The 19911-nt window shown below is 49.0% G+C and overlaps 1 protein-coding gene across 3 annotated transcripts in view; it reads left to right on the plus strand.

Moving 5' to 3' along the window:
* MAP7D1 (MAP7 domain containing 1) overlaps positions 1–16507 on the plus strand; it is a 31065-nt gene extending 14558 nt beyond the window's left edge. Inside the window, exons 5-19 of one of the 3 annotated variants that reach the window (XM_043992991.1) lie at positions 1768–1882; positions 2274–2303; positions 3761–3871; positions 5425–5547; positions 5919–6067; positions 6205–6344; positions 6438–6748; positions 7161–7338; positions 13287–13446; positions 13606–13710; positions 14116–14169; positions 14327–14384; positions 14698–14788; positions 15015–15211; positions 15799–16507. In XM_043992991.1, the coding sequence (XP_043848926.1) occupies positions 1768–1882; positions 2274–2303; positions 3761–3871; positions 5425–5547; positions 5919–6067; positions 6205–6344; positions 6438–6748; positions 7161–7338; positions 13287–13446; positions 13606–13710; positions 14116–14169; positions 14327–14384; positions 14698–14788; positions 15015–15211; positions 15799–15809 (1833 nt within the window). In that variant the 3' untranslated portion in view covers positions 15810–16507. The remainder of the gene's footprint in view (positions 1–1767; positions 1883–2273; positions 2304–3760; positions 3872–5424; positions 5548–5918; positions 6068–6204; positions 6345–6437; positions 6749–7160; positions 7339–13286; positions 13447–13605; positions 13711–14115; positions 14170–14326; positions 14385–14697; positions 14789–15014; positions 15212–15798) is intronic. The other 2 variants (XM_043992992.1, XM_043992993.1) reach the window with 2 other exon arrangements.
* Positions 16508–19911: the final 3404 nt, after the last annotated feature.

Consider the following 19911-nt stretch of genomic DNA (forward strand, 5'->3'; position numbering starts at 1 on the left):
GCAAAAGGAAGATAACAATGGCACCTGTGTCACAGGGTGGTGCTAAGGCTTAAATGAAATATATGCAAAGCCATCCCTTTGTGAACCTTTAAACCCCCACCTCCATATTTCTATTAAAAGTATTAACATTTTAAATTAAAATTTTTTAAGTATTTTTAAGTAAAAGATAAAATTATTTAAATTATTTTAAAGTGCTATCACTATATTAGTCAGTTATTCTTTTTTTTTGTGTGGGGGGCATTGAGGATTAAGTGACTTGCCCAGGGTCACACAGCTAGTCAGTGTCAAGTGTCTGAGGCCAGATTTGAACTCAGGTCCTCCTGAATCCAGGGCCAGTGCTTTATCCACTGTGCCACCTAGCTGCCCCCAGTCAGCTATTCTTATCAGAGGCTGTGCCTCCGTGGCACGTATACATGTTGGTATCTCTGTGAACATGTCTATGGGAGCCCGTGCTGACACTGGAGCCCAAGGAACAGGGTTCACATCCTGTCTCTGTCATTTAACTGTCTGCATGACCTTGGACAAGTGACGACTCCTCACTTTGCTTATCTGTCAAACAAGAAGGTTGGGTTAGATGGCCCCTGGGGTCCCTTCTTGCTCTAGAACTGGGGTCCCTTTGATGTTCCATCTTTGATTTTATCTGCGCCTGAGTCTGTGTTCATGACCGTCGGTGCATTTGTATGTGTCTTATGGGAAGATCAGTGTGAGACTGGTGTTAGTGGGGGCAGTCTGGGGGAAAGGGAAGGAGGGCTCGTCTGATGAATGAGTAATCCTGTCCTATGCCCTCCACGTGGAACTCTGAGCTGAGCCCTGGGGAAGCTTTGGAAGAAAAAAACAAACAAACATGAAGTCCTGCCCTCAGCAAACCTCAAGTCCAAGTGAGGAGACAGGGCCACTTAGGGAGATGTCATATCCCCTAGAAATGACCTGAAAATCATTTTTAAAAGCATAAGAACAAGCAAGGTGTGATGATGTGGCATACATCTGCAATCTCTGGACAGGGAGAGAAGAGAATAAACATTTATATAATGCATACTATGTGCCAGGTACTTTAGAGATATTATCTCATTTGAGACTCACAACAGCCCTTCAAGGTTGGTACCATTATTTTCTACAGTTTAGGAAACTGAGGCAAACAGGTTAAGTGACTTGCTTAGGGTCACACAGCTAGTAAATATTTGAGGCTAAATCTGAACTCACATATTCCAGATTCCCAGCTCAGAGCTCTATCCACTGTGCCCCCTAGCTACCGCTGAGGCTGAGGGTGGTAGATTGCCTGGACTCAGTGGATTGCTTTTTGTGAGGATCAGAAGGCTAAAGTGCCTTGCAAACTTAAGTCACTACATAAATGCTAGCTGCTATGATCAGCTAGGGACAGCTAGGTGACTCAGTAGATGGCGCACCAAGTAGGAAGTCAGGAAGACCAGAGTTAAAATCTGGCTTCAGATGCTTCCTAGCTGTATTATCTTGGGCAAGTCACTTCACCCTGTTTACCTCAGTTTCCTCAAATGTAAAATGAGCTGGAGAAGAAAATGTTGAACCACTCCAGTATCTTTACCAAGAAAACCCCCAAAGGGGGTCGCAGAGAATTGGACACAACTGAAAACAACTAAACAACAACAACTACCAACAGCTACTACAACAATTATGCTCAGGGCTAATCTAAGTAGGCTTCCCAGAATGGAAAGGTTTTGAGCCTGGTTCTGCAGGAGAAAAGATTAAATGGAGAAGGGGGCTAGCAAAGTTAACCCCTGACCCCACCCCCAGGAACGTTATGAAGCTGCCATCCAGAGGTCAGTGAAGAAGACGTGGGCAGAGATCCGGCAGCAGCGTTGGTCCTGGGCAGGAGCCCTGCAGCAGAATTCCCCAGGCCATAAGAACAGTGAGTGGGCCGATTGGTGGGCATGGGAGGGGCTGGGGTTGGTGGTAAGGATACTGGAGTTGTCCAAGAGTACTAGAATAGGGAGGTCAATGTGAGGGAACAGGAGTGGGGAGCTCTGAGGTTCTGAGAGAACGGTAGCGTGTAGGATGGGGAGGGGGGAGTGTTGGTACTCATAACTTTCTCCATTGCAATCTCCCCAGCCTACCCTACACCTGGGCCCATGAGGCCTGGGCACCAGGCCTAAAGAGAGAATGTATATGGCTAGGGGGGAGCACGTGGGGACTGGGGAAGAGGGGCACTATGCAGGGACTTGGGGATATGTTTCTGAAAAGTGCAAAAATTGAAATTTTGTACACTGACTCCTTCCCATTGCCTGCCATTATCGTCTCAGAGAGATGTCTTCATCTTCAGTTTTTATTCAGTAAGCAGTGACTCCTAACACTTGAGCTAAAAGTTTCCCTGATTTCTTGCAAGTAATTAATGATCTGTAAACAAGTACTATAAGATACTCAAAGGGGTTCTTATTTAAGATCATTGCCCTCCAATTTATCTGTTAAATATGTTTTTGTTTTTGTTTGGTTTTGGTTTTTTTGGTTATGTGAGTTTTTGTGAAGTGAGACCCATTGTACTTGGGGCTGACCTCCATGTCCAGGGAAAGTGTGTATTTGTATCTGTGTAACTGTGTACACGAATGTCTTGGTGCATATCTGTCATCAGCTATGTGTATTTTGTGTCCCGCTGTGGATATACATGTGTATGTGTGACGACATGTGTATGGTGTCTGTAGATATTGGTAGATAACAGTATTCGGCTGTAGGTCTGCATGTTGCTGTGCATTTCTATGCTTGTGTGTCTTTGTATGAATATTCAGTGGGGCTGGTGTGTCATTGTGCATCAGAGGCAATTGGGCGGGTAGTGACACAAGATTATAGATTTGACCTGGGTCCAAATTTTGGTCTCAGCAAATCATGTCACCTCTCCCAACTCAGTTTCCCCATCTGTAAAATGATGGGCTTGGACTAAATTGGGATTTCTTAACCTGAGGTCCACAGACCCCCTATAGTTTCATAGATTAATTTTAAGGAATTTCTAAATTTGGATGGGGAAAAAATACATCTTTTATTTTCAGTAACTTCTAAATGAAATTTAGCATTTCCTTTGGTTATTTAAAAGCATGGTCCTGAAAAGAAAGAGGTCCTTAGGCTTCACCAAAGGGGTCCAAGATGCACAAAAAGGGTCAAGAAGCCCTTGGACTAGGTGATTCCTGAGGTCCTCATCACTCCAAATCCTGATTCTATGTATGTGTATGTTTCTCTCTGTTTCTGTGTATCTATGTGTAGATGTCTAGATGAAGGGTCAGCAGGGCCGAGGGTGTCAGCTCAGATTCAGAATGTGGAAACTGGGGGCTCTGAAAAGTGCTATGAGGGCCGCAGAGATGTCAGGGGTGTGAGCATTTATGACGGCCTTAGTGGCAGGGGTGGGCACAGCCTGGAGGAGGGGGCTGTGTCAGCCATTAAGGCCATCTTTGGCCAGAGCAAGATCTAGTCTCACTAGTCCTCCCTGGGAAAGAAGACCACAGGCTGTGGCCACTGGCCACCAGCCCCCTTAGAAGCGTGTCCCTTTCCCTAGCCTGGCCCCTTCCCTGACCAAGCGGTTGTCTCCCCTCCTGGGGCTGAATCTACCCCATGTCCCTTCCGGCCCTTCCCCCTCCCTTCTTCTCCTGCTCCTCCCTCCCTCCCTCTCCCTTTCCTCTTGAACCTGCTTGAAAGAGCACCCTGCATGGAAGGCCCTATTGGGCGCCCCTGGCTTCCCAGCCCCAGGCCTGGCCCTCCCCTCCCCTGGCCCTTGGCTCTAATGCCCTTGTCTTTTCCCCTCCAGGTGGAAGCAGGTGCTCTATGTCGGCAGTAAACCTGCCTAAACACGTGGACTCTATAATCAACAAGCGTCTCTCAAAGTCCTCTGCCACGCTCTGGAACTCCCCCAGTAGAAGTAAGAGGCCCACCCAGCCTGGCCCAGTCTGCCTTTGCCCAGAGGCAACCCCAGCCTTAGGACATCTTCCCAATCCAAGCCTAGGCCCTGGCCCTATCTGAGGCCAAGCCACTTGTCAAGAAGGATTCACGTAGGGCCAGGGGTCAGACTAGATGACCCCTATAGTCCTGTCTGGTTCTGAGCTTCTGTAGTTGTGTAACTTGGGGAAGCGTCCTGAGCCTTTGGGCCTGCCTCTATCCCTAGCATTCAAGACTCCATGGCCATCAGGAGGCCGTAGTTACTGAGAAGCAAGCTGTGTGTCAAGGGCTGGAGGAGCAGGACAGGCAGAAGGCTGTGCCCCCAGCTTCAGGATACAGCCCTAAGCTGGGACTGCCAGAGCCCGAGAGACTGCCAACCCCCTTCTCAGGCAGGGACACAGGGCCCGAGCCAAGCAGTGGGAGGGGCATACACTCTCCCATGGACCAAGAAGGAGATGGAGGGGCTTGGGGCAGGAGCAAATTCACCATCTGCTGGAGTATGGTCTCTGGGTATCACCTCTCTCTGCAGTACCCCTCCTGGACCAGGGGGTTAGAGGGACATTTGGTATGGGGTGGTGCTAAGGATACAAGCCTTGGCCCCACGGTAGCTCCTCTCCCAAAGAAGCAGCAGAGAGAAGAATCTGGCTATGTAGCCAGAAGGGTGGCACTGCCTTCACTCTCAGATAGCACCATGCCCACATGCCAACCTGTGAAGTGGTGGATTGAGGAGGTTTTTGGAGGTGGTAGGGGAGTTATTTATAAGCTCCTTCAGCCTTTATTTGATTGCTCGATTGCCTGGCAACCAAATCAGCTGCTGCTAGGCCCCACCTGACTGAGAAGGGGTAAAAATAGATAGAGCAGCTGAGGGACAGGGAGAGGCAGCAGGGGCAGCTGGGCAGGGCAGGGCATGGGGACACCTCCAGATCTAAGGCTTCACTCAGGGCAAGAAGCCACTTCACCTGGAAGGGGAGAACTTTTTCTGAGTGGGACCTCTTGAGGGCAATGGTGGCCATGCCCAGAATGAGCCTGGAACCGGGACTGGGTGATCCCTCCCTTCCTAGGAGCAGAGGGCAGTGCCTCTGGATGATTGGCCCTGGTTTCCCCTCCTGGGTCCTGTATCAACAGGCCAGGGTCCCCCCTTTTGTCTGTGTCAGGGGAGAGGTCAAGAGCAATGTTAGCCTTCTCCAAAACTGTTGGTGTGAGCCAAGGTCAATATTGAGTGAGACAGGGCTTGTCATATTCCTGGGGAGTGGCTGCCCATCAGGCAAGGGCAGAAGAAATGATGCATGTGAGGCTAGGGGAGGGAGGAAACATATTGGGGATTGGTCCTTGTGTGTGTGTGTGTGTGTGTGTGTGTGTGTGTGTGTGTGTGTGTGTGTGTCTGTGGAGAGCTGTGTGTGAGTCCTTGGGCATGTCCATGTGTGGTTGTCGTGTGCCTGGTTGGATCTCGAGGCCTCCCCCATGGCTGTATCTATCTAGGGATCTAGTCAGGAGGTAACCATTTCTGCTTTCTTGCCCCCACCCCTACCACCCCAGATCGGAGCCTCCAGCTGAGTCCTTGGGAGAGCAGCATAGTGGACCGATTGATGACCCCCACACTGTCCTTCCTGGCCCGGAGCAGAAGTGCTGTCACCCTGCCAGGGAATGGCAAGGACCAGGGTAGGGGAACATGCTGTAGCTTCCTGGAAGGGGAGGGGAGCTGGGAAACAACAAAGCCTCAAGGTGGGAAAGACCTACCCATCCAGAGGGCAGGGATAGGAGGGGAGTGGGCATAGGCATTGGGGAAGCCCCTGTGCCTGGGGACAAGCAGAGCATACTATATCTCTAGTAGCTATCATTCAGCCCCTTCTAGCCAAGCCCTTGCCTTACAGCAGCCTTGGCAAGGAGGAAGTCCAAGTATCATCATCATTATTTCATATCTGAGACCCACAGAGGTGGTGACTTGTCCAAAGTCACTTGGCCAGTAAAGGTCAGAGCTTTTTTGAAGGTCATTGTGTCCTCCATCCTAAGTCCACTGTGTTCCTCCCTAGTGGTCCCCATGTGCCCTCGATCTGCCTCGGCCAGCCCCCTGACTCCCTGCAGCACCCCTAGGAGCCTCCACCGATGTGCAGCTGCTGAGCGCAGGAAGGCCGCAGGCAGCAGCCCTGCCACCCCTCGACGCCGGCCTGAAGCCTCCCCAGTGAGTGCCATTTTGACCCCTGATATGCCCAGGGGATGCAAACTGGGGTCATCAAGTGACCAGAGGTGAGAGTACAGGGGGGAGCCATTGCTGACTGATGGACTTTTTCATGGGGATTCCTACCCTGGGCTCTTCAGGCACAAAAGAAAAAGGACAAGAAGGACAAAGACCGAGAGAATGAGAAAGAGAAGAGTGCCCTGGCGCGGGAGCGAAGCCTCAAGAAGCGCCAGTCTCTGCCCGCTCCTCGAACCCGCCTCTTGCCTGCCACAGAACTCAGGTGTGTGGCACCTGCTCTGGGTGGGGCAGAGGGGATGGAAAGAACCTGGGGCTCATTCTAAGTCATTCTAAGATGTCACTCTTCTTCCCACAGCCCCAAGTCTAAGACTCGACCCTCTTCTCCCTCCACACCTCGGCACCGGCCAGCCTCCCCCTGCCCCAGTCCAGGCCCAGGACCTGGCCTGCCCCCCAAGCCACCTTCCCCACGAGGCACCACAGCCACTTCCAAGGGGCGGGTACGGAGAAAGGAGGAGACCCAAGAGAGCCCTGGCCAGGCTGGGCGAGAAGAGAAGAACAAAGAGAAGGCGTCAGCTGCCGAAGCATCACCGTCACCAGCCGCCCCCCAGCCGGCCAAGGAGCTGCCCAGAGCAGAGCCAGCTAGGGCTCCTGGGGAGCCACCCTCAGGTGGGCAAAGGGCTCCTCAGGGAACCCTGAGGTAGAAGGGGGAGAGCAAACCCTGCCCTGGGGGGAAGAAGCCTCTGGAGATTTGTGACCTCTGCTCTCAGGGACTGCCAGGTCCAACAGGGGATACTGATGGCCCTGCTCTTAGAGGGAGACAGGACAGCAGGTTGGGTTCCTGTCCAGTGCTTCCTTCAGGTCTCTGTTCTCCATGTTCATGGGGCTATGGGGAAGGAGGTGGATCACCCTATTTCCATCTGGTTTGGGGGCTTTAGCATCTGGTGTGGGGATGGATGGGAGCTGGTAGAAGCAGAAAAGATGATACCTTACATTAGGAAACAGGTCAGTGGGGCAAACAGAGGCCAGGGTGAGTACCAAGGCATGTATTCCTTACAGCTGGCTCTGGGCTTCTCTCCAGGTACTGCCGTCCCAGCTTTGCCCCCAGTCCCAGCTCCCCCTCCACCCTCTGGCAAACCCACGGCGGGTACCACAGACCCAGAAGAGGCCACTCGGCTGCTGGCTGAGAAACGACGCCAAGCCCGAGAGCAGCGAGAGCGGGAGGAACAAGAGCGGCGGGAGCAGGAGGAACGGGACAAGTGAGTGTGAAAGTGGGGGCTTTCCTTGGGGAGCACAAAGGCCAGGACTGCCTGGGAAGGGGCAAAAATATCCCCATATTCCCTCTCCTTCAAGGGTAGCAGTGCACCACATCTCAAGGGTACCCTTGGCACCACATTTCCCTCAGCCACTCAATCCTCTAAAGACTGTTCAAACACAGGCACTTGCCCTTATCAGAATCTGACAAAATGGACCCACACATACTTCATGGTCTTCTGGATGCTGGAGGTGGGGGTGGGGGAGGTGCAGAAAAAGCCCAGGCTGAACTGAGAAGTAGGTCTCTAGTGACTTCAGGGTTCCATCCCTGCTTTATTTTGCTCAACATCTTTATCACCAATTTTTTTTTTTTGGTGGGGCAATGGGGGTTAAGTGACTTGCCCAGGGTCACACAGCTAGTAAGTGTCAAGTGTCTGAGGCCGGATTTGAACTCAGGTCCTCCTGAATCCAGGGCCGGTTCTTTATCCACTGTGCCACCTAGCTGCCCCTATCACCAATTTTTTTTTTTTTAGTGAGGCAATTGGGGTTAAGTGACTTGCCCAGGGTCACACAGCTAGTAAGTGTTAAGTGTCTGAGGCCGGATTTGAACTCAGGTACTCCTGACTCCAGGGCCGGAGCTCTATCCACTACGCCACCTAGCCGCCCCAAAACTTATCTTTTTTTTTTTTTTTTTTTTGCTGAGGCAATTGGGGTTAAGTGACTTGCCCAAGGTCACACAGCTTATAAGTGTTAAGTGTCTGAGGCCGGCTTTGAACTCAGGTCCTCCTGATTCCAGGGCCAGTGCTCTATCCACTGTACCACCTAGCTGCCCCCCTATCACCAATTTTAATGAAGGTATAGATGTCTAGAAATTTGATGAACACATTTACCCAAGCCCAGAAGGGATGGCTAACATTCCGTATGAAAGTTCCCCCCAAATCACTACAGGCTAAAAAGATGGGCTAGAGCTGTTAAGATGAAATTAATAGGAATAAATGTAAAGTCGAACACATGGATTTTAAAAATTAATAGCATTCACTCAGCCTCTGTGAGGGCATGACTGTTCAAGCTAGAGAATAAGCTGGGGGTCTTAGTGGACTGATTGCAAGCTCAAGATGGGTTGGTAGTAGCACACAAAAAGGCAAATGTAATGTTAGACTGCTTTAATAGCACCAGCATGCCCAGAATGAAGAAAGCAACAGTAAGGTTGTCCTGTGCCTGATAAGAATACTCCATTTTAAGGCCATCAACAGATTCCCCAGAAGTACTGCCCAAGGGCATCCTTAAGGCTGGGAAATGACACCCATGTAGTTCTCCAAGGCATTTTTAGCAGAGTGAAAGCCCTCTTGTGTCCTATGAGCCTGGAGAAGCCTGGAGTATGGTTCAGGGATAGGTTATGTCTTATCATCTGGACATCAGGACAGTGTGGTTCAGTGAAAAGAGCACTAGCTCTGGGGTCAGAAGACTTGGGTTCAAACCCTGCCTCTGACATTTGTTACCTGAAGAAGACCTTCAGCAAGCCACAACCTCCCTGGCCTTCAGTTTCTTCATCTGTAAAATGGGGGTAGGGAGAGTTGGCTTAGAAGACCTCTGAAATCCCTCCCTATTGTTCCTGAGACCAACCCAGCTGAATTCACCAGTAGGCTAACTACTAGAGGATAACTTCTTTGGCCATGGGGGACCCAAGAAGCAAAAATTCCGAGTAGCCCTCATACCTTCAGTCCTGCTCTCACAGTCATGATGGCAGTGGTGGAAAATGTGTGACCAAGGGTGGCAAGAATCATTCGTACTGATGCCCTGCTAGAAGAACTAAACCACAAGTGAAATGGCATTTTTGCTGCTGTGGAAGGCATGAAGCAAAAGTTTCAGCTTAACGACAGAATACCTCACACGCTTTCCTTGAAGAGGAGAGGGTAATGGAGGGTATGTGGCTGCTGCTGCTTCTCTCCTTCACCCAAGGTCAACAAGAAAATCCTCCCATAAAGCACTTGGTCACCTTGCCTTATAGTGTTTGTGATGAGCACCGGCAAAGGGAACACCATGATTCTTATGTGTTAATGTCCATAGCTTATATATCAATACCTGTGCTTGCCATGGATGAAATAAAGAAATTCTAGGAAGACGTTAGCAGGACCCTCCAAACCAAGACAACTAATACCTTTATGTCTGATGATTTCAAGGCAAAGATGGAACAGGAGAAGGCAGTAAATAATACATTGAACAGCATGGTTCCTAATTAAGAATGAAAGAGACCAGAGGGAAGTAGATGATTCAGAGGCCACATGACTGTATATAATGCATGTTTTCCTCAAGATACGGACATGGTGCATACCAAACAGCATTACCAACAAAAGAAAAAGAAAGGAGACAAAACAATAAATTAGCTACATTCTAACAGACAAGAGAGTACTGTTTATCAGTGTGGTGGTAATAATAATAACAATAATAATAACGGCTAACATTTATTTAGTGCTTACTATGTGCCAGACACTATGCTAAGCACTTTACAATTATTACCTCATTTAATCCTCACAATAACCCTGGAAGCTAGCTGCTATTATTATCCCCACTTTACAGGTAGGGAAACTGAAGCAAACAGAGGTTAAATGACTTACTTAGGGTCACATAGCTAGTAAGTGTCTGAGGCTAAAATTGAACTCAGGTCTTCCCAACTCCAGGTCCAGTACTCTTTCCACTGTACCACTTTGATGCCCCACATCATTTTGGAAATAGTTGTCTTTCTGAAGTCAGATCATTAAATGCAAAGAGCAAAAGTCAAAATTAACATCAAATGGGGCAGCTAGGTGGCATAGTGGATAGAGCACAGGCCCTGGAGTCAGGAGGACCTGAGTTCAAATCCAGCCTCAGACACTTAACTCTTACTAGCTGTGTGACCCTGGGCAAGTCACTTAACCCCAATTGCCTCACTAAAAAAAAGACCTTATAAAAAAATTAACATCAAATTAGGAGAAAAAAAGATGCTGCCTGTAGTTTATAACAACTACAATGTGACCTTTTAAAAATAAGCTTGATCTAGAACAATAGGAAAAGGATAAAAGCAAAGATATTGATTCTGATTATTGCCATCTATCTCAGTGAAATTTAGCCAGTTGGAAATTAATTACAAAAAAGTGGAGCATAAAAGAGCCCAGAAAATACCCCCACCAGCAAACCTTTCCTTCACCATGCAGGGATAAATGGCAGCCAGTGAAAAATCCTGTCTAGAGTATAAGGAAAGCATTATAGAGAATAGATGATATCTCTTTTTTAAAAAAAATCTTATTGATGCTTTTTCATGTTTACATCAAAGTCATTTCTGGGTAGACCCTTCTTCCCACCCCATGAACCTTCCCTTGTAACAACAACAAAACATAGGTCAGAAAAATCAGCCAACCAACCAATATATCAAGCTTGTCTGACAGTATTGCAACATCCTGCACACATAATCCCCCACCTCTCCAAGGAAATGAGGGAGATATATTCAGGATGACAGAAGATTTTGAGTCGTTATCTCCTCATCAAACAAACTTGCAAAAATCTCAGCATAAAACCCAACTAAAAGCACTTATAAGAAACCAAAATGAAAAGGAAAAACATTTCTTGAGGAATCTATTCAAATCACCAGTGACGATAGGAACAAATTTGAACTTGAACAGCTCATTACCTGCTGTGCTATATGAGGCAGTGGCAATGACATTCAAGAAACTGAAGTTTGGAAAAGAAGCTGCCAGGGAGTATAACTGTGCTGAATGGGATCCAAGTTTAAAGGTATTCAGGGACTGGTTTTCAAGATATTTCAGAGGGGAATATTCAAAAAGACCGAATACGCACTGGGATGGTATTGCATAGCACCCAGACTCTCCAATTCCCCCACCACACCCAACAAAAAGCTATCACTTGATTCATGGCAGAACAGGGTTGGCATCCACTCAAAGCTGATAGTTTGGGAGGCAGTGGATGCAGTGGAGAGAATGTTAGTTTTAGAGTCAGTAGGACCCAGGTTCAGTTCCTGGGTCCAACTGTTTGACCTTGGGCAAGTCTTTTAAGCTCTAGGCCTCAGTCTCCCATCCAACCAGGTTGGAATGGATTGCCTCCGAAGTCCCTTCCAGCTCTCAGGAATGAACCTATAATCATAAGATTTGAAAAGGTCTCTTCTATCCCCACATGCTTATCTGCCAAGGAGGAGGACCTGTCAGCTCCAGCCCCTACCACTTTCCCTCCTGTCCCCCACCTTTTAGAGACTGGTATTTCTCCTATATGACCTCACAGTACAGGGAGATGCATTGACTTGAAATAGAAAACACCATGGTATTCAGAAAGGCTCAAATGACAAATGGTATAAGATACATCAAACATGGTCACCTCCTCCCATGCTCTCAGCTCCCAGCCTTTCAGGTGACTTAAGGCTTCAAGTCCTTGGGTCTTTGGCAAAGTTATTATATTAGAGCCTCTCATGCTTTTTGAGACCAGGGGCAAGTGTCAAAGAATTCCCACAGATGAACAGAGGTGGTGCATTCTGATGTGACGCTGTTACTATTGCTGGAAACTACCTGAATGCTGAGAGAGCCAGGATCTGCAGACAATCACTTAGGACTGTTGTCAAGTCCTAAGCCAGGTGTTAAGAGGAGCAATGGAGCCTCCGAAAATACAATACCCAACATATGAACTCAGCAAGAGGAAAGGGGAGATCTCAACTGCCCCACTCACACACACTCAGTGTGTAGTCAGTGTGTGTATATCTATACCTATCTATATGTATACATAGATATAGAAATCTCACTGGTTTTCACCCCCTTCTGCTCATCTCCGTCCCCAAGGGTCTTTTTCACCTATACCCTGCCAAATCTATTCCCATATTATATGATCTTTAATGGTCTCTTGGAATTGTAGCCAACCTATAGGGTTGGGGTTTTTTATTTAAAAAAAAAACCAACTTAAAAGATTGGTCACTTTTGATCCAGTTGCATACTTTGTCATCTTTCCACAATGTTTATGGGTTTATGTATGAAGGAAGGGGGTATCCTTGATGCAAATATGAAATAGCCTTTCAAAGATGATTCTCCACATCTTCTTAGTCACATAGTTTTACCGAAATGTAAAAAATAGAATATCCCTCTATGTTCATTGTTTGATTACAAACAAGATTTCGACTCAATAGAGAAAAATCCACTTATAAAGATGATCTGCCAGCTAAATGTCTTTTATGCACATGTGAGGGGGCACAGTGATTAGAGCACTGGGCTTCAAATCAGGAAAACTCATCTTAGTGAGTTCAAATCCAGTCTCAGATACTTTACTAGCTGTGTGACCCAGGGAAAGTCACTTAACCTCAATTGCCTCACCAAAAAAAAAAAAAAAAAAAAGAGCTGGAGAAGGAAATGGTGAAGGACTCCAGTATCTATGCCAAGAAAAACCCAAAATGGGGACACAAAGAGTCAGCCATGACCAAACAACAACAAAATGCCTACTTTGTTCAATGATCTTCTGAGCTTCACCCATCAAATGCCCCACAGGATGCTGAAGAGACTTGGAACCAGTCTTACAAGCAAGGAACTAGGGATGTTTATTTTAGAGAAAAAAGACCCGAGGGAGTACAGAGTAGCAGTAGAGGGGCTGAAGGGTTGTCATGTGATGAGGGGTTCTGCTCCAAGCAGTGGGAGGAAGGGCACAGAGATCGACTTGGCCCAGTATGAAAAAAGGGGAGAGAGAAGGAGGGGAGAATCCGGGAATAGTGTCATGGACTGTTTCAGGAAGGAGGATTGAGTTCCCCACATTGGAGATCTTCAATCAGAGCCGGGGAGATGATTTGTTGGGGGGAATTCTGAGGTTCTTATGTGGTGTTTCCACCTCTGAGGCGCACCTGCGCTGCCCCCCTTTCCCATAAAGTAAGGTCTCCCAAAGGGGTGTGGGGAAAGCCTGGCGCTGAGTTCCCAGCTGTCCTGTCCTCCCCCAGGAGGCTGAGAGAGGAGCAGCTGGCCCGGGAGGCCGAGGCCAGGGCTGAGCGAGAGGCCGCAGCCCGACGGCGGGAGGAGGAGAGGCAACAGCGGGAAGAGCAGGAGGCCCGGGAGAAGGCCCAGGCTGAACTGGAGGAGCAGGAGAGGCTGCAGAAGCAGGTGCGCGGGCGGTGCGCTTGGCGTCTGGCGAGGGGCTCGGTCAAGGTTGGGGGGTGGGGCGGCGGGAGGCAAGAGCTACGGGACCTGTGGCGGTGGCTAGAGGCGTGGCCGGGGATGGAAGCCCCTGCGGCCAGCCCTCACTGGAGGTACCCTTGGCAGAAGGAGGAGGCCGAGGCGAGGTCCCGGGAAGAGGCGGAGAGGCAGCGGCTGGAGCGGGAGAAACATTTTCAGCGTGAGGAGCAGGAGCGTTTGGAGAGAAAGAAGGTGTGGATGGGGGTGGGGGGGGGGAGGGTCTGTGCCTGGAAGCTTGGGGGGGGGTGCCCCTCTTCCTACAGGGTGGGGGCCGGGCTATCCAAGCCAGGGCACCTTTCTTGTGACTGGCCTGCTGGACTTGGAGCCGCGATCTCAGAGCCGGGGTTCGAGCCCTACCTCGAATACTCACTAGCTATGAGGCCCTGCTCTGGTATAGTGACCACTCTGAGCCTCAGTTTTCTCAGCTGTTAAGATCGGCATGAGAACACGGTAATCCCCAAAGTATGGGCCTGCCAGGGTTGGCTCGAGGCTCGAATGAGTTTTAAGGGCTTTTCACATCGTAAAAGGCTACATAAGTGTCTGCCCTAATTGTTGTTATCGTTATAATTAATCGGTGGCTGTTTCCTTGGGCTACAGCGGCTAGAGGAGATTATGAAGAGGACTCGGAAGTCCGAGGCTGCTGAGTCCAAGGTCTGGATGCCCGGATGGAGGGGGTGGGGAGGTATCCTCGGGGCCTGTGGGAGGGGGTGGGGCTGATTTTCTTAAAGGAGGGGGCTTCCCTTGGAGCTGAGGGTGTCGTCTGGGTCCCTCACCATTCTGACCCCCCCCCTTTCCCCTACCCCACTAGAAGGTGGATAGGAAGATTCTCAATGGGAAGGAGGCCAAAGCAGACCACTCGAGCCCAGGTACTGGGGGCCCTCCCCATGGGTGGGGAGTGCTGGGCAGGGAACCAGGTGAGGTGGGGGAGGGCTCAGGGACTTCTTCCCACACTGAGGCTCCCTCCCCACTGAATCCTCCCCCTCTCCATTGCTGTCTTTCCCCTCGTTTGATGCCTTCTCTTCCCTCCCCACTAAAGCCCTTCCCCTCCATTGATGGCCTTTTCCAACTAAGGCCTCCTCTCATTAAACTTCTGTCCTTTCCACCGAGCTACTTCCCCTTCCTTTGTGGGAGGGACTTTCCACTGAAGCCCCTGCCCCCTCTGGGGATTCTTCCTTGCAGAGCCTGAGAAGGTGTCTGAGCCCCTGGCCAAGGGCCTGGAAAAGGAGATTCTGCCAAGAGAGGGACAGCCTCCTCAGGAGCCTCAGTGGAGGTATAACACCCTTGAATTAGAGTCACTCCCCCTCCTCATACACCAAAGAGGGGAGGGAGCAGAGGGAAGGGGAACAGGACTCCTCCCCCCTGCTCTGGGGTTACTGAAACCTTGGGGAGAGTCAACTATAGGTTTGTGGGGGCACCCAGGCTGCTTCAGGGTTGGAGGGACACCCTGGAGGGCCAAGGAATCAGGGGTCAGATTGTTCCCCACTCTTCACCTACAGCCTGCAGGGGAAAGAGGCAGGGCCACTGGTGAATGGCCTGCAACCCGCTGCTGTGCACCAGGAGAATGGCTTCTCCCCCAAGGGGACCCCTGGAGAAAAGGGAAGCCCCCTCAGCAGGACTGGGGAGTCTCTGCTGCCTTTTGCTGAGGCTGAGGCCTTCCTCAAGAAAACTGTGGTGCAGCCTCCCCAGGTCACAGGTACTAGCATTTAGCACCTTGCTCCCTTATCACCCCATTGCCTTCCTAGCCCTCTCCCATGAATCCCTATGACTGGCCCCCTCTTCCATTCATCCTATCCTGATGTGGAATGGAATTGATGTATGTGGAATTGATCATGAGTCATTCCAAAAGAATTAAAAGACTCAGTGACTCAGTTTCCCTGACCCAAGAATCCCCCCTTACCTCTGCTCTCCAGAATCTTTCCTGTCTCCCCTCCCCCTCAATCTTAGTTACACTTCCCTCCTGAATCCCTCTCCCTTCCTTGACAGTCCTCTCTATGTTTCCCCACCAACTCCCCACCAACTCCTTCCTGTAGCTGTCCCTTCTGAATAATTCCCTATCCCTGGCCCACCCTTTCTCCCCCAATTTCCTCCTGAGTGCCCCTCCCTTCTTCCTCCAGCTCCTCCAGATTCCCACACACACACATTGGCACAGACTCAGTAGTCCATTCCCCAGCACTTCCCCACCCCCAGTTCTATCCCAGAATGCTCTTCCAAATGCCGTGGGTGACTCAAAAGTTGTCAGATGTCCCTGTAGCTTACATCCCCTTTCTCTCCTCTCCCCAGAAGTCCTCTAAGGGTCTGCCCCCAGTTCCAGAGCATTGCACTGTGCCTCTGTCCTCAAGCCAGGGCATCCCAGTGCCCCCCACCCCAGGAGTGCCACAGACCCTCCAGGGCTTTCCCTCTGGAAAAGGAAGACAAGGAAGAAGGGAACAAAAGACAAGAGAGCTGCTGGAGCTGGGGCCTGGGCTTGGGCGAGGATCAAGGATGGGAAGGGTGATAGGGTCTGCCGGGCTCCCAGGGGTGTCCTGTGTGTTGTTTTTAATCTGCACCTTATAAGACTGATGGTGTTCCTGGTCTCAGCTGGAGCCAGGCCCTGCCTCCCACGCCCCTTCCTCTCTCACACATCCTCACACCCCTGCCTCTGACTGGGTCTCACTTGTAGTATTTCACTTTTACTCTTGGAAGTGACCTGGGTACAGTCTGTGAATAATGTATATAGCATGTTCCCCCTTACCCTTGGGCCCAGCCTCCCGATCCCTCCCCCACCCCCTGGGCTGAGCCAGCCCGGGCTCCACAGGGAGGTTTTTCTCTATTTAAAGATAACCAAAGAGCCTCCCCCAGGCTCTTACAATGAGGGAATCCCCATTATGGGGAGAGGGGTGGAATGGGGACATTGGGAACTCAGGGGAGCCTGTACCCCCCCACCCCCACCTCGGTGTCAGTGTTACAGCATATACAAACTTAGCCGGAAATAAAGCCAGATTCCTGCCAAGTCTGTTTCAGGTTTCATGGGGTGGGGACAGGGAGGAGAAGGGATGCCTGGATTCTGTAACGACTCTTTAGTGGTCAGGGTCCCCGGGGCTGGGGGCCGAGGCAGAGAACTCTTCAGTTCCCATAAGCATCTGTCCCTGGAAGTATCTGCGCTCCTTTTCCCTCCTGCCTGGCTAACACCTGCTTCAGCCTTCCCTTCCTATCCCATTCACCTTCCAGCTTAGTTCCATCGGGGAGAAGTGCATTCTCCAGACGGCTTCCAGGCCTACCCATCAACATCAGCTAACCTTCCTCCCTCTGTCCCCACGTCCTGATCCTCATCCATGAGGAGCCTGGATTCTTTGGAAGGACAAGAAGGGGACAATTCAGCAGCAGGTGGCGATGTGTAACTGTCAGAACATCCCACCTTCAGCGGGGGGGGGGGGGGGGGGGGGAGGGGGGGGGACACGGGACGACACACGACCTGGGTCTGATTTCTACTGGCCCAAGTGGGTCAATCTGCACTTTCTCTCCCCTCCCTCACCCTCCCCAAGAAGGTGGCACTAGATCAAGAACTCCCTATCCCTTCCCCACCACATACACTTACATGCTGATTGGGAAAGGGGAATGTAGGGGTTATTTCATCTTCCCTTCCCCGACTCTCCTCCCCTGGAAACCTTCCCCAAAATGTCCCAGTTCTCTAAAGATCAGGTTTCCCAGCTGTCCTCCTCCAACTCCCTCTTTCCCCTTCTCTGCTTCTTGACCCCATCAGCTGTTCCCTTCCATCAACAAGTTTATCTCTGAGACTTCAGGCAGGCAGGGCTTTCTATTTCTACCCTGCTTTCTTTGTAAGTCCCACAGTGTCTAAATTCCAAATCCATGTATTTGGGATGCCCTTCATATACAAACATTGGACTACCTCAACTCTACTTCCAAACTGAGAGGATTGGCTGAGAATGTTTTCTCCATCCTACCCCAACCCTGTTCTAGTCCTAGAGAAAGGATTATTTTTACTTTCTAGCTTTGTTCTAATTTATGGCCAAGGACACATATTTGCAAGATGGCTAGTCAAGCTCAGGGTCAGGGCAAAGGGCAAAGGCCTATCACAGAGCTGGGACAAAGCACGGACATGTCCTAGGCAAGGTTTGAAAATTGTAACCCTTGGTATATTATTCCCCACTGGACACTTTGAGCTGTTACTGTAACCTGACCTGTTATTGTAACCTAAATTTTATACCCATGGGTTCTGGAAAATTCAGTTCAGCAAATACTGGTTAAGTCCATACTATGGAAAAAGATCTTAGGGCATTTAGAGGCAGCCTTGCATAGTGGTAAAGCACTACACTTGGGATCAGGCAGACCTGAGTTCAAGTGTTGCCTCAGAAGCTTATTAGTTATGTGACTTTAGGAAGGCCATTAACATTTCTGGCTCTCAGTTTCTCCATTTGCACAATAACATCTATTTCCCAGAACAATTGTGATAACCAAATGAAATAACTTACCCTAGTAATAATGGCTTGCATTTATATAGTGCTCCAAGGTTTTACAAAGCAGCTTTCTGTATAGCATTTTAAAAACTTTAAAAAATGGAATGGAATGAAAATCTACCTTCCCCTACCCTATCCTTCCCACACTTCTCCTATTCAAAAAAAGGAAAAACAAAACTCCTGTTAGAAACATCTATAGTCAAGTAAAACACATTCCTCCAATGACCATGCCCCTTTCCCTGCCCCTCCAAGAAAGGCCTCAATCTGCAGCTTCAGTCTATCATCTCTTTGTCAGGAGATGGGTAGGTAAGCATGTTTGATCATGAGTCCTCTGGAATGCTGTTTGGCCATCGTGTACACAAACCGTGCTTCACCCCGGTCATGGGCTATCCTGGCAAAACCAGGACTTGGGATCCATACGGCAGTCAGTCACTCAGGGCACACTATGCAGGGGAACAACTCAAAATATGGTTTCTAAAACTGCACATTTAATGCCAGAAAATTCTCTTCTCTGCTTGGTCAGAACACTTTTCTGCTTGTCTTTGCAATATTGTTTTTGCAAAAATCATTCTATTTCCACTCAAGTCAGTTCACACAAGTCCTCCCAGGTACAGTTCTTTCAAAAGTTCTCTCTAAATGTCAGCTTTTATTCTGAAGAAAATGTAAAAAAGACAATCTCTGCCCCAAGAATCTCATAGTGTTCTAGGGAATATAATAATTCAATATGGAGTTATGATCTCATTGATTTCAATATTCCCTCCAACTGGAAAAATCATCATTTATCCACACCTTCTATTGTTCCTGTCCTGCCATAAATCTTCCATGAAGGATCTCCCCAATGTTCTCAGTGTTCTATGGCTCCCAGTATAGCCCTGAGGTTGTCTATCATTCCTTAATCTCCATTGATGACCAGCTCAGCTCTGGTTCTGCGCTTCTTTCATGGTCTTTTTTTTTTTTTTTTTACAACTCTCTTTGAGCATAAATCCTCTTTGGTGATCTGCTGCCTACTTTTTTCCCCCTTTAGTCAACAACAATCTTTTTCTCTCCTTCCTTCCTCCCCACCTCCTGGCGGGGGGGGGGGGAGGAAAAGAAAAACCTTGGCAATAAATATGCATGGTCAAACAAAACAAATCTTCTCGTTGGCCATGTTCAATAAATATATGTTGCAATCTGCACCCTGAGTCCATCCCTTCCCCATTAATAGAAGATGGATAGCATGCTTCATCATAAGTCCTCCAAAATCACGGTTGGTCATTCAGAGTTGTTTTTATGATGTTATAACTCAGCAGATTTTTTTTCGTTTGCCTACCCTATTTGATTTTTTAAAATTAATAAACATTGTATTTGATGTTTTGAGTTGCAAATTCTATGCCTCCCTCCCTGAGGTGGTATCTGCTTGGTTTTGACTCCACTGGAACATTACGACTCCCTTGGTATAAAGCTGATCACCTAAAATCCCATCTCCAGATGATACTCAGAATCTTCTTAATTCCCTCAGTTGCCTGTCCCCTCTGATTGGAGAACTGGAAAGTAGAGCAGTAAACTCTTCCCAAAGCCTTCCTTTGTAGAGGGCTCAGAACTTTCCCAGGTGACTTATATTTGCCATTAACAGCTCTGTTGGGTGTCAATTCCACAAAACATCATGCCCCTGTTCCAGGTGACACCCCTCTCACCTCCCCCCCACTTTTCAGCTTCCTTTCTGTGTGTTGTCTTCCCCCATTAGACTATAAACTCCTTGACTGCAAGAACTGTTTCTTTTTCTTATTTGTATTCACTGAGCACCATGCCTAGCACACAGGAAGTGTTTAATAAATGTTCATTGAATTGAATTGAATTATTATAGAAGTCATTTTACTGGTTCCACTTACTTCACTCTTAGGCTAACTCCTTACACTCATTATCACGCTTCTCTCCATTAGAACTTAAATTTGAATTAAGG

The sequence above is a fragment of the Dromiciops gliroides genome, chromosome 3, assembly GCF_019393635.1.
Source record: "Dromiciops gliroides isolate mDroGli1 chromosome 3, mDroGli1.pri, whole genome shotgun sequence".
Lineage (NCBI taxonomy): Eukaryota > Metazoa > Chordata > Mammalia > Microbiotheria > Microbiotheriidae > Dromiciops > Dromiciops gliroides.